Here is a 13,693-nt window from a genome sequence, read left to right on the forward strand (position 1 = left end):
AAAGTATCTGACATGGAGTTCTAAAACACAAAGTTATCTTTACAAAATAGGCCTTCAATTTCAAATGAGGTGTCACTTCTGATTTGGCAGCTTACCTTGAAAGCTCAGTAAAGCAGTGTCCCATCCTGTGCCGAGGAGAAATCTTAGAGCAAACCATGCTCAGCAAGTTAAACCTGTACAGGACTTTTCATGTTCCCTCAACCCTCCCACTGTCCCTCCTTGTCCTGCTGCTGCTCCTCCTCCTGCAGCCCACAACAACAAAATCTTTCCCTCTGCTGGAGAATGCTTCACATAACACTTGTGCATGTTGTGAATGTGGAGAGAAACACATTCCAATTCTCTTAGATATTGCATTCCTCAGTTGCAAGTATGAACACAAATTTAATTAATTATAGCAGTGTTTGTATCTTTTCTTTTACAAGTTCAATTAAGTTGACAGATAAATGATCATTGCATCCTCGCTTTACTTTTCATGTCTGACTGCATGTGTCACACATCTCTGAATTCCTATGATACCGTCCGCACGTCAGCGCAGGTCAACCATGACAACATGACATTCAATGCACTCCTCTCTCAGGAATGTCCTTGAGCAGGTTCAGCTCATTTGAGCGTTGTCTTAATGTTTGCGTGGCTCGGGCGATGTGAAATAAGCGGACCAGGAAACAAATGTTTCCACACACTCCAAAGATGATATAGGAGCTCAGATTGAACTTTTTTTTTTTCTTTCTTTTACTCGAGGATCAGTAAAACCCCCGGCTGCAACCTGACCAGCTGTTTCTTGGACGACACGTCTTGTGGTAAACTGGTTTTGTTGGGACTCTTTATCGTGGGGCTTCCTGACAAAGCTCATCACAAACTTTCAGTGGGAATGAGAGCGACGGCCCTCCACTGAATGTATCACACAGGCGTGAGCTGAGGTCCACTGAGCAGGGGGCTCTTCTGGAATGGATTTGAACCACACGACGCCCCACATTTCACCCCCACAACTAAGACCTGAATTTCCTGGTTACTATGCACTCGTACCTTTTGTCCTATTCCTACTGGTCGGAAGTGTGGTGGCAGTGGTAAGAATCTTATCTACTTGTCATTCTGCATGTCCTGTACATGTTCATATTCAGTGTCCTCAGCGTCTGCCTCTCTTTAGGTTGTTTACATCAGAAGGAGAGCAAGGTAAGTTTGGTCTTGCACATCTAAGAGGAACTTTTCATTATTGGTCAAAATCTAACATCATTTGATTTGCTTCCTTCCAGATTGGATGAGCTGCGGCACCGGCTGATTCCCTTCTATACTTATGACCCGGCAGAAGACGAGGATGACTGGGGTGATACCGACATAAAGGATGAGGAGGAGGAGCTGAATGTAAGAACATTATTCAAACTTCTTTCATGCACTTCGTCTATGTTGACAACCTTATCCAGTTCAATGCAACGTTTTTCTTTTTTTTTTATATAGCTGCAATTATGAAAATAGAACATACGGTTTATTATTAATAACAGGTTTATATGTAGAAATATCTTCTTTACAACCATTCACACGTTGCAATCATTCAATGTCTTTTCTCAAGTAAAAGAAATTAGTGATGAGTTTCTGAATCTGAAATGTGTTCAAAGTATGAAAATAAAGAAACACCTCCAAGTCTTTTCGGTTCTAAGACAAAGCCAATTTGGTGGTATTCTGTGATGGTCTGAAAATGTGCTGCTGTACTGAATCTGCTCATTTTATTGGTTCCTGTTGAACCATGTGTGTATCAATTATCATTATTGAGGCAAAAGTACACAATGAACAAAGTCTTCTTAAAGGCAATCCAACATTTCAATTGAAGCAACAAAGTGCTTTTAAGATGTGATGATATGTATGTATGTTTTTGTACATATAAGTATTAATACACAAATGTATGAGCTGTCCCCACCCGGCACCCCAACTATCAAATCACACAGGCCTTGTCTCACACCAACTGGTAATATTTGGTTTAATACCAGCATTTGTAACTATTGTCAAGGTTTAAGATAGTATTGTTAATGGCTGTTGAGAGTCATAGGAAATAAAAGTCATAATCTTTCTCAAGACGGATACTTTTAAATCTTTACATAGTCTGCAATCAACTTTTACACTGATGGTTTTTCACTCAAGCTTATTTTATCATTTTAATCTGTATCAATTACAAAAAAGGTGTTCTAAATTATCAGTGTATTTCTCCTCAGACATGAAAAGGGGAAAAGCCCTCTCCCTTTCTGGAAGCCCACATTGGAAACTATGGCTCTAAATTAACATGATCAAAGTCCTGAAGACAGTTCAGGATCATTTGTATTGTATACATGTGTGATCATGGTACATTCAACATACTGAATCACTGTATTTTTCTTCACAGGAACCTCTATACAAGGAAGCAAAGCTCCTCTTGTCTTCAGGTTATGGGGCAGAAGAGTAGATTAAATAGGGGGAATGGAATCACCCCTCGCCCCCACCACCACCAACCTTACTGAAAAAAGCTGAGGTTTCCATGCTACACCTGCACTGAGGACAACTTTGCATGACATGCTCTCTTTGTGACACCAGATGGCACTACAATCCTGTCTTTGCCCCACAATAAGCCATGCTCAGGCTTTCCATCTTTTAGTCTTGTTTACTTTTATTTACGTATAGAAGAAAACGTCAACATGTTATAACCGGGAAATAAAATCCAATTACATTTTTTTAATTTGTGAGTGTGCCTGTGCACGTTTGTCCAATTATGAATAAAATGACTCTGTGGACACACCTGTTTCTTCTTGGTAATCAGAGCTGTTTGCAGTCTGAAGGCTCCTCTACATGCTTGGTGGGGCTTCACATAGAGGAAGATGGGATCCCAAAGGAAGAGCAGGTGAATGACATCAACCGTTGGACTCTCGCAATTCTTAATCTAAAGAATCAAACTTGCATTGCTTTACCTTTCTGTGTGATTTCCATCAACATGGACGTGCACACACGTTGCTTCCTGACCTCCATCCTGCTCGTCATGGCTCTGGTCCCGCCTGCGCTCGCTCTGGACCCACTTTTGTGCTTCTTCTGTCCACTGCACCAAAAAGGGAAGTCTTGTGAACGAATCACCAGCGAGTGCCTGCCAGACCAAAGCTGCTCCAGCTCCAGGGGCCTCTACGGCTCTGTTCACGTCCTGTCTGCTGAGGGATGCCTGGACAGTCATTTCTGCGACTCCCATGAAGCGGTTGCTTATAGGGGAGTCAAATATAATGTCACACACAACTGCTGCTGCAAAGACAAATGTAACGCTCCTCCAAAACCCGACACCAGCCTGAAGAAGTTGCTGGGAATCACTGGGAAAATGGAGGAGAGAGTCACCAATAATCTCAAGGAGTCATGTTCAACCTACACGTCATCAATGAAAACTGCTTCTAAATCTTAAAGTGTTAAAGACTGAAGGGAGGCCTGTGAGCCAGAGGCACTCACCCGAGTCAAGAAGAAGCTGGCATTCAGTCAAATGTTTGCATGCTTGTGGTTGTTTTTTTTTTTTTTAATGTTAAGCAAAACCATCTCATGGTGTTCTGTGTCATAATTCTTATTCTCCAGAGAGAAGAAGATGGGCTGGTTACCCATCCTCCTGACATACTGGAGTTAAATATTGATCCTATTTTTTGCCAAATAAAATCAGGTTGATTCAGACTGCCTTGGTCTCGTTGTGTGTGCATCAGAGCAGGTGTGCTGAAGGGTGTGGTCTATAAGGAAGAGCCACTGGAGTCAGGGTTGTGGTAAGATTTGAATCTGAAGAAGCTGCAAAACGTTTACACTGGAGTTCAACATGACGTGGTGGGTAAACTGAACCAGTTGTGCACTTTAACTTTTGGTGGCATCACTTCCTTCTTTCCAAACTTGAGCATTTTGGATGTGACAATTCGTGCAAATCATTCACATGTGCAGCAAGCTGAGAGAAGCTGAGACTGTCTTCAGCTTGACTGTCGCATGTCTTAGAAGGATTAATAAACAAACATGAAATTCCAGAGTGGTAAGTGATGAAAGTTGATTCACTGACTTGATTTGCTAAAGACAATGGAGATGAGTAACAGGGAGTGCGACACTGTTTCTCATCTCTTTGGTATTGCTTTTATCTTGACCTACATATATGAAAGCACCTTTGTTTAAAAATAAATGTTTGACAGAAGTAGATACTGTAAGCCATGGGTGTGAATTAAAAGTACAAAGCAGAGAAATGAAGGATTCATTGAACCATTGCTTTGTCAATCATTGTCTTTAAAACTTGCTCAAAGTCTGAACTGAAGGTTAAATCTACTGTCGTACTCCTTTGTGTTTTAAGTTTTTCATATCTTTAATGTCAAGCTTAGTAAACAATTTATATTCTATCTTTAAAGTTACTTACATTTTAGGTACGTTCACATCCTAATTTTGGTTTATTAAATTCTAGCTTTTACATTGGGTTAAAATCTGGACTGACTTTTCTTTTATTCTCTGGATTTAGATATGAATCTATATAATTGTACAGTTATGTACAATTTTGAAATGCAATTTCACCTTTTGTAAAAATTTGATTTCAACTGTGTCTGAAAGGTGCCATTGACGTAAATGTTGACTGATTAGTAACCAAACTTTTATCTAAATGTGATTCTCTGGCAGGTTTGTCATCTTATGGCTTTACATCCTCCTTCCTTCGCTGCTCGGTGAAAACTTGCTCTGCTACTTCAAGCCCATCCATGTCATAGGGAAGGAAAACCCTCCCGAGTCGACCGTAACGGAGTGTCTTCCAAACGAAAGGTGCTGCCAGGCGGAGGGCTACTACGGCAAACACCGGGCCCTGTCAAAGAGGGGCTGCATGGCGGAAAACGACAGAAATGACACCATCTATTTCAGGGGGGTACACTACGCCATGAACTATTCCTGCTGTGACTGGGAATACTGTAACTCTTGCTCGGGCATCGCAGGCAAACTCCACATCATCGCAGCACTTGTGGCTGTAGCTGTGATGGTTGGCAGCGTGTGAGAAAAGAATTGACGATGTGTAACGGCACCACAAGGAATTCCAGCCGGAGGAGAGCCAAAGGCCTCTCTGCAGCCTCAACCTATCGTAGGGCTGACGGCCTGCAGAAATCTGTGAACACCCAGTCTGAAGACACTGAGGTGTACACTGCATAGCAGAAAGGCTTTTATTCACAACACACCTGCTTGTTATGTACCGGGATTCAAGTGTCTGTTGTTCTTTTAACCTTTATATCTATTTGAATAATAAAATATAATGTATGCTCTTTTAAATGCTTTCAAACATGTTTCTGTCATAAATATCACCAAACTGTGGTCGGTACGCATTTTTCTTACTGTCAAAAGATTCCCTTTCAAGCTATAGATGATTCAAGTCCTTCCACTGTACCATGCAACTCACAAACTTCTTCAACATTAAGTGAATGTTAGGATTGAATCAAAATACTATGCTCCGGGCCTTGGTGGCACAGATTAAGTCTTGACCTTGAGTGTTGGAGGCACTGGTTTAAAACCCAACTGTTAAAATGACACAGCGACAGATGCCAACAGGACACTTCACAGACAGGTGACTGTATAATCACAATGATTTCAAATCAAAATGACCACAGGAAACTAACGGTAAACAAATCTTGGCAAATTATCCATGATCACGACCAGACGGATGCAGTGTTTCGCTTGACATTGTTGTAGTAAAACAGCAAATCTACCACAAGCAGTTAAACCATGATTTACAGTAGCCTGTGTGGAATTATGACCATGTACATTTTGCGATCTCACATCTGTATTGACAAAGCTTTCAGTTGTAAATCCATGTCGACTTTTCTTGAACTCTGTTGACTGGATATAAAGATTTGTATTTTTAAAACTCCAAATATATTAAGCAAATCCAGTACAATCTGCTGATTGTATAATTTCATTCATAGTATCAAATCGGTAACAGCATCTGTTTACATTTTGGTTCATCATATACAGACTTGCATATTCACAAATATATCAGATTTTAGGAAAGTGCAAAAATTAACTGTTCAATTTGTACATATTTCATGCCTTTTTGTTTAGTTTATCTTCTGAGCTTGTCTTGTGGAATTGAAAGGACGGTATCTCAAACTGCATTGAAATATTATTAAAATGACTTAAAATGGAAATTCACAATCGTCACAATTAGAATTTCAAAATGCAAGAGACTTTTGAGTTCATGCATCGTGAGTCTGGAACTCTACAATTATTATGAATTGTTAATGATAAATTATTTTAATCTATGAGGCTCGGAGCAAAATAAATTGAAACAGACTAAAGTCACTGTGGAATTTTATTGACAGTAAGAAAAGTAGACAATCAACAAATGCCAGGCTTTATTTTTTGGAGAGTAAAAGAGAGCAGCTGAAGCAAAGTGTACAGTATGAGGTTTGGACAGTTCTTTATTTCCCTTTAATAAGGCTGCTGGGTCTCCCCATCGTGGATATACATATATATACAGGAGATTGCTATACTGGAGTTACACTGAGGGCAGAGGGTCCATATTACACAGACTGCAAAAAACAACACGAATAGAGCCTCATCTCCAGTTATTAGAAATTAGCAGAGAGAGGGGGGGGGGGGGGGGGGGGGGGGAACAGCACAGGAGAAGATGGAAGTGAAGGGGAGATGACGCAGTCTGAGAGCCTGACTTGACTGCCTAATAACTTAACACTAGAAAATAACATACAGATTTCACGCACAGTGCATCTTAAATAGGTTACGTGAGGAACCATTTACCATAAATATCTGTATTTTCGGGAACCAACATATATATAAAAAAAAAAAGATTTAAAAAAACAAAAAACAAAACTTATTGTTCAGTCTTTATTTTTCTTATTTTCTCCTTTCTGACGTCGTGCAAATCATTCTTTTGTTCCCTCGAAGTTGAGCATTTTTGCTGCCGCGCCAACACCTGATCCAAAATAAACAAGGAAAAGGACGCGGAAACCCCCCCCCCCCCTCCCACACCCACTTAAAAGCATATGAATTAGTATAAAACAAACAAACAAACAGAACACCACAGTCAACTCATCACAAAAAGAACCCACAGACACACAGAACAGCAAGAACACAGTACTCTTTTTTTTTTTTTTCCTTTTTTCTTTTTTTAAATCTTCATCGCCATTATTCCTCTTAATGGTCAGTATCATCTTTGTGGTCTTTCACCTGGCGTACTGGTTGGCGGCAGCGGAGTGGTCCTCCTCCCTGGTGGCTCAGTGGAACTGGGAGGCTGCTCTCCAATTGGCTGGTCAGTTCAGCAGTGATATATTATCTCTCAATTTCACAGTGTGGTGGGATAAGGAGGGTGAGAGAGTGGAGGCCAAAGGGAAGGATATTGCAGATGGGAACATGAATCAGAGAAACCACAGCAACAACAACAAAACTATTAGACAGTCCGACCATCCGTGACAGGGAAGCAAACAAAATGGCCGCTTCACTCATTCCTTCTGAGTTTCCTTCCTGCCAACCCGTGTGGATGGGGAGGCCTTCGACGGCTGGACTGAAACTATTGGATGGCCCGTGTTTTCGGCAGTGGAGAGGAGATGAGTGAGGAAAGGTTAAGGCTGATATGATCCACTGGCTGATGGTCTCGACAGGGCAATATGTTGTCAGGAGAACAGGGGTGCGTGTGGTGGGTCGATGTGTGATTGGCAGGTCAGAGGACGAATCCCCTCTTGGTGGGCTCAGGCACGCTGCTGCAGTGCCCGCCTCTTGCGGCTGTAGTAGTGACGCATGCCGGTCTGTCTGGCAAAGTTCATCATGTAGTTTTGTTTACGTGTGCTGCAGGGATACAAAGACAGTGAAAGAGGGAGGGGAAGAGGAGGAGTGTGAACGTCAGTCACCAAGTGGCGGATGCTAAAAATTCACACCTTCCCATGCACGCACTTTGGTCCATGCACGCAAACGCACAAATGGTTGAATGCAGCTTCCACACTCTCACACGTTCAAGTTCATGCGAGCATTTTTTTTTTAGTCCAGTTTCAACCATAACCTCAAACACTCAACAGCTACATGGATCTCATGGCTCAGAGAATGAGTTTTGCTACTTCACACACCTGGATTTATTTACACTCTGCACAAATGATAGGCAGCTACATGGTAAACATGACGGTTGAACTAACTACATGTATTGAATGATGGACCAAATGTCACGGAACAAAACGTGGGACACAGGAAGTCTAGAGACACAGAGACTAACGCGGTGACGAGGGTGAACCTCTGACTGAGTGTTTGAGGTCAGAGTAAAGAAAAAAATTATATTTGAAAAAAGAACAAGGTCATAAAAATGCAGGGTGGGGAGCAGGAAAGGGGTGGTTGTTGAACTAAGTCACAGAGAAAAGCTGCAGAAGATCACTGTTGCTTAGCCTGTTCATTGCCTCTTCCATCCAGCAGGGCGGTGCCAGTGAGCCAGGAGTGCAGCCAGGGCAGGCAGGGGCCTCTGCGAAGCACGGGGGAGGGCAGGAGGGCAGGAGGGCTCGGGGAGAGGGAGGGGCAGGGAGGTGGTGTGTGTGTATGTGTGTTATGGTTGATGTTGTGAAGGCGGACATGAAGAATGGCTAGTAAAGTGTGTGTGTGTGTGTGTGTGGGTGTGTGTGTGTGTGTGTGTGTGTGTGTGTGTGTGTGTGTGTGTGTGTGTGTGTGTGTGTGTGTGTGTGTGTGTGTGTGAGATAGAGAAGTGAGAAGGAAGCTCCTGGCTCAGAGTCATGTTGTTGTCGTCCTCAGACAGACAGACAGCCATGAGTGAAAATAGGATGGAGAGCTGTCGCCACAGTCGATCCATAAAGCCATGCAAGGTCAGAGAAGGTTGAAATAAGTCAAATGAAACTCCACTTGAATTGAGTTCATTTGAATATAATGGTGTGAGATGCCTCCCATCACAACTGAAGCTGATATGTAAATGGTGAATTTCAATCTTTTGGCAAAAAAGTTTTTAAAAAAGTTTTTTATTTTTCAATTTTTTTTTTGCTGGACTGAAAGTTTGGCTTGCAATTTAGCAGCTGGGTTTAAAAAAAAAAAAAAAAAAAAAAAAAACAACTGCAAAAATCTGAAGTAGAGGTAATAGCAAGAACGAAACAAACAGATACAGGCATAGTGATGGATTACATCACACATATAAACACACACATAATACCATTGACATTCGTGTATGTACAATATAACATTAAATATGCCTTGGCAAATGTGCATGTGCCATATTAAAATGAAAACTTTATTGGGGAGTTTGAGTTTTTATTGAACTATTTAAAAGAATGCATGTCGTTTCTCAAGCGTCGACCATTTGCCACAACTGTTGAAAAACCCTTCTGTCCCACTTTCCACTTTGCTGACAGAATCATTCTGTGTCCAGAGCTGTCTTTTCACATCTATCATTTTGTTAGTGAGCCGCTGGCCTGCCTTTTGACCTGCCTGGGACTTGAGTTTGAGTGAGGGCATGGAGATGACCATGGTGATCAATGATGAGGGCTGACTGTGCAAGTGAAACTGAGGGAGGGATTCTGCAGTGTAAACGGAAGAAAGAAATGGGGTTGGGGGGGGGGGGGGGCAGGGTGAGGGGAGGGGCTGCATTCAGGAAGTGGCGGAGAACTTACCTGACACTACAGCCATGCCAGAGGGAGCAGAATACAGAAGAGAGCAGAGGTTAGAGTGCGAGAGGGGGGAGGCAGGAGGAGGAGGGGACTGCTGTCTCGCAGAAAGGTCTGCGGGGGGAGGAGCCCCGGCCTGGGGAGGCGGGGCCCGGAAAGATGGAAGAAAGAGGAAGAAGGCAAGAAAAATAGTAGAAATTCAAGTAAGGGGTGAGAGTAGGTAAGAGAGACAGGAGTAGAAATAATATGAAAAGAAATGCAGAGCAGAAGAAATGGTGCAGATCAAGTGAGGAGTCAGGAAATTTAACAAAGATGAACAGAAAATAAAAGAAACAAGACAGAGGTGAAGAAAGAGAGCAAGGTATACAGCAGTAATCCATCCGTTGTTTGCCAGAATGATAAGATAAAGATTTAAAGGGGACGTTTGGAGGAAAGAAAGGAGAAAGGAAAAAGGAGGAGGAGAAAGAGGAGGATGAGGAGGAGGAGGAGGAGGAGGAGGAGGAGGAGGAGGTAAGGCAGGAAAAGTTGCAGCACAAGCGGAGGAGTGGGCATGACCACAGAATCAAAGTCACCGGTGACATTGGGCAGCAGGGAGGGACGGCGCAGGGAGCAAAAACAAAAAATATTGAGCAGGAGGAGTGGGAGGAAGGATGTGTGAAGGAGCGGTGAACAGAGAGAAATAAACAACAGAGCAAAGTGTGAGGATCACGGTCACTCTTTTCAGCAGACACTGTTGAAAACTGAGCGAGTGCAAGGGAGGGAGTGGGACAGGCCACGACCATGTAGACCAAGGACAGCTCGGGTTAGGTGTGTGTGTGTGTGTGTGTGTGTGTGTGTGTGTGTGTGTGTGTGTGTGTGTGTGTGTGTGTGTGTGTGTGTGTGTGTGTGTGTGTGTGTGTGTGTGTGTGTGTGTGTGTGTGTGTGTGTGTGTGTGTGTGTGTGTGTCACTTTGGATAATCTGTTCATGACATGGCTGTTGTTTGAAGCATTTGAAATGCTTTTAGGAAACGTCCAAAAGAAAAGTCTGCACAAACACCAGTAGGACTCTTGCTCTAATGTCCAGAGCAAACGCATTTGAAATGCTTTATGATGTAGCCATGGTATGAATATGTAACAGACCAGTAGAGGATAGACACAGTTCATGATATCTTCAGTGCCCTGCAGAATCTCCACTTATGTAACTTTTGAGCTCTGTTGGAAAAGCTGGGACGGTCTCCTACTTGGAGAAAGTTTACTGGTCCACTAGAGTGTGACACCAAATGGGAGGAAACTGAACAATTTCGGTTTCAGAACTGGAATTTCAAAGCACAGAGGCAAATTGAAAGCACTGCCAAAAATAAGAGACTAAGTGTCTGCAAGGTCCTTCAAATGAACTTTTCTATTATTCCGGTCATGCCTTGCAATGAGTGAATGAGTGAATGTTGTAAACAAATGAGCGCAAGCGTGGTTTATGTCTCATGAATGCTGCGGTACAGAAACTAATTTATGACCTCAGTCGTGTAACAGCTAACACTTTTTAAAATTATCTGTAAAAAGAGGAGATCTATTTGAGGACATGACAAGTTCTTCAACTGGAAGATGCATGGGACTTACAAACACTGAGAATATGATGACCAGACAGCAGGAGTTGATCTGTTGTGAACAAAGTGTCCATCGACAACGACACCTTCCATAACGACACAGTGCACGTTGATCTCTTTGCCCTGCTTGCCTCACATCAGATTTGCATTTAAAGCAAGTGAGTTCTCAGAAGTTTGTCGGAGGTGGTGAACAGCACAAATGTCGATGTATTTCTAGCTGTATCCATGTGTCAGTGTGGAGCAGAGGGAACCATTTGCACAGGTGAGGCTGAGGCACAGGTAGAGACGGGATTCAGATCGGGGCCTTTGTTGGGGGCCAGTCTGGGGAGGCCGGGACCGGCTGGGAATTGAGTACTCACAGAACTACTTCCACATGGTCCAATGCCCACTGGTCATGTCCTGCACCATCGTGTCGTGGCTGCCACCACCGCAGCATCACTCCTTTAACCCTCGCCTCACTGGAGAGATGATGGGAACATTGATTGGTCAGTCGGGGCCAATAAGTGTGTGACGGTAGTATACGTGATCTATTTCCAACCAATCCGTGAATGATTAAGAAAGTGCCTGATGCACATGTTTTTAAGAAGAGTGTAAACAGTGACACGCTCACAGAGCTTGTCTATATTTTGTTACAGTGATTTTGTGTTTTTAGCAATAGTCACTGATTGGTTTTTATAAAGGTTTGATCTTTATTATCCAGAAAGGAGTGTGAGTTCACACTGCTGTAACACAATTTGTTTATTGATAAGCTATTTTGAACATAATAACTGTTGGGAAACTTTAGCAGTTAGCAAGTCAATTAAAAGCTTGTGTACCTTCTTCAAGAGAAATCATTCAGTGATTTTATTTGTTAATATTTACAAATATAAATGTTTTTCATAAGTGGATGACGTAGACATGTTAATTGCTGTAAAAGATTTAAAAGAGAGAAACCGTATTGCATTAATGAAGTCAGTTACAACTCCTAGATTCCTAAATATAACAATGCAGACAACATTTAAATTGAGTAGATCCTGACAAGTCTTTGTGTGTCTTGATGCGTCACTCACAGTGGGATGTTGTAGGAAACTCTCTGGGCCTTTATGAAGTCTTTTGGCTGATGCTGGGCGATTACATGCCAGCTGACCCCGTTGTTGACGCTGTACTGTAGCAGCACAGCCCGGTCAACTGTGTCAGCTTGATCCAGAGCTATGTTACAGCTGTCTGTTTGTGCCACGCTGCCAATCTGCAGCACAAACATGATCTTACTGCAAAGAAGAAAAGACAAGAGGACACGAGAGGTCAAATATCCCACGTGGATGATAGAAATCCTTTATGGATCAAACTAATCTGGTGTAGCTAGGACAGGGGTCGGAAACCCACGACACTGGAGGTGCATGCGGCTCTTTCGTCTCTCTGCTGCAGCTCCTTGAGCCTCGGCCCAACTGCAGTACGTGCTGGAGTGGGGTAGGCCCGGACTGTACGGGAAGGCAAAGCGCACTCAGACCAAACTGTGTTGCGCGGCCCCACGACAGAAAGTGTGGTAAAATGGAGGCAGGGTTGCGAATGCCATGTAACGACGCAGGCATGTAACGTCATTACGCAACAATAGTGGCGGGAAGAATGGGGAAGTTTCAGCCGCAATGCTGCGCCGTTCAAAAGCTGTGTGCCTCGATTCTCTGTGACACAGCTTGGAAACCTTTCTCATTCTGAACAGCAGCATCCAGCTCCCGCTGGATCTCCTCCTCTCCCGTTGTGGAGAGAAACGCCTCGTTGGAAGACCACAGTGCTGTGGAGCGCCCATATTTCAATAAACCCAATCAACAAAACAAAAAGTGAGCACAAAGCGGCTCCCAGTGTGTTGTGTTCAGCGGGAAACGGGTCCAAATGGCTCATTGAGTGTTGAAGGTTGCCGACCCCTGAGCTAGGATGTCAATAACTGTTAGTCAGTATTGAGCTCACTTATGTTTTGGTAGTACCTGTACCTGGCTCGAGTGAGGTCCAGCGGTTTGGTAACTGCCTGCCTCATCTTACAGCCATTAAAGTAGAGCGAGTCTCCGTGGGCATGTGGCGATAGCTGACCGCAGCCACTGCCCACTCCACCACCCTGGATAAGCTGCCAGCTCTCCTGAGACACGCTGCCAGACTCAAAGTTGTCCTTGATGGAGCTGGGTAAGTCAGTGTTGGAGAGGGAGCAGTCGTCACCTAGAAGAAGTCATGAATATGGAAAAATATATAATGGTACAAAGAGAAAGGAGGAGTTTCTTCAAGAGACCATCTTGATGAGATCAGGTTCCTCACATTAAAATCACATCTATCTGAAATAAACATGAAAGATAAAAAGCAACATGTGTGTAACAGGTTGAATATAATGAGCTGTTTGTGGCCCACCATGATGTCCCTCATCACAGATGCAGATCACTCCATTTGTGCAATAGCCATGGCCACTGCAGAGCCCTGGGCAGGCCTCTCCAATGTAAACATGGTCCACACCCCAGCTCTGACGCTCTCCTGTCCCCTCCTTTTGAATCCAGCGGAACTGCGTCGCCC

At 43.3% G+C, this 13,693-nt stretch overlaps 2 protein-coding genes across 2 annotated transcripts in view; one reads left to right on the forward strand and one right to left on the reverse strand.

Annotated features, from left to right (window-relative positions):
• The first annotated feature begins 705 nt into the window (after positions 1-705).
• Positions 706-2,789, forward strand: LOC308136200 (small integral membrane protein 29-like). Its single transcript, XM_080504444.1, has 4 exons — positions 706-1,064; positions 1,145-1,170; positions 1,251-1,359; positions 2,369-2,789. The coding sequence occupies exons 1-4, from the start codon at positions 945-947 to the stop codon at positions 2,426-2,428; spliced, it is 315 nt and encodes a 104-aa protein (XP_080360570.1). The 5' UTR covers positions 706-944; the 3' UTR covers positions 2,429-2,789.
• Positions 2,790-6,355: 3,566 nt separating this feature from the next.
• The window catches only part of reln (reelin), a 103,106-nt gene continuing 95,768 nt past the window's right edge, over positions 6,356-13,693 (reverse strand). The window contains exons 60-64 of the mRNA XM_080505483.1: positions 13,535-13,692; positions 13,129-13,348; positions 12,214-12,411; positions 11,524-11,622; positions 6,356-7,782 (exon numbers count right to left, since the gene is read on the reverse strand). Coding sequence (XP_080361609.1) covers positions 7,686-7,782; positions 11,524-11,622; positions 12,214-12,411; positions 13,129-13,348; positions 13,535-13,692 — 772 coding nt within the window. The 3' untranslated portion in view covers positions 6,356-7,685. The remainder of the gene's footprint in view (positions 7,783-11,523; positions 11,623-12,213; positions 12,412-13,128; positions 13,349-13,534; position 13,693) is intronic.

This window comes from Blennius ocellaris, assembly GCF_963422515.1.
Source record: "Blennius ocellaris genome assembly, chromosome: 11".
Taxonomy (NCBI): Eukaryota; Metazoa; Chordata; class Actinopteri; order Blenniiformes; family Blenniidae; genus Blennius; species Blennius ocellaris.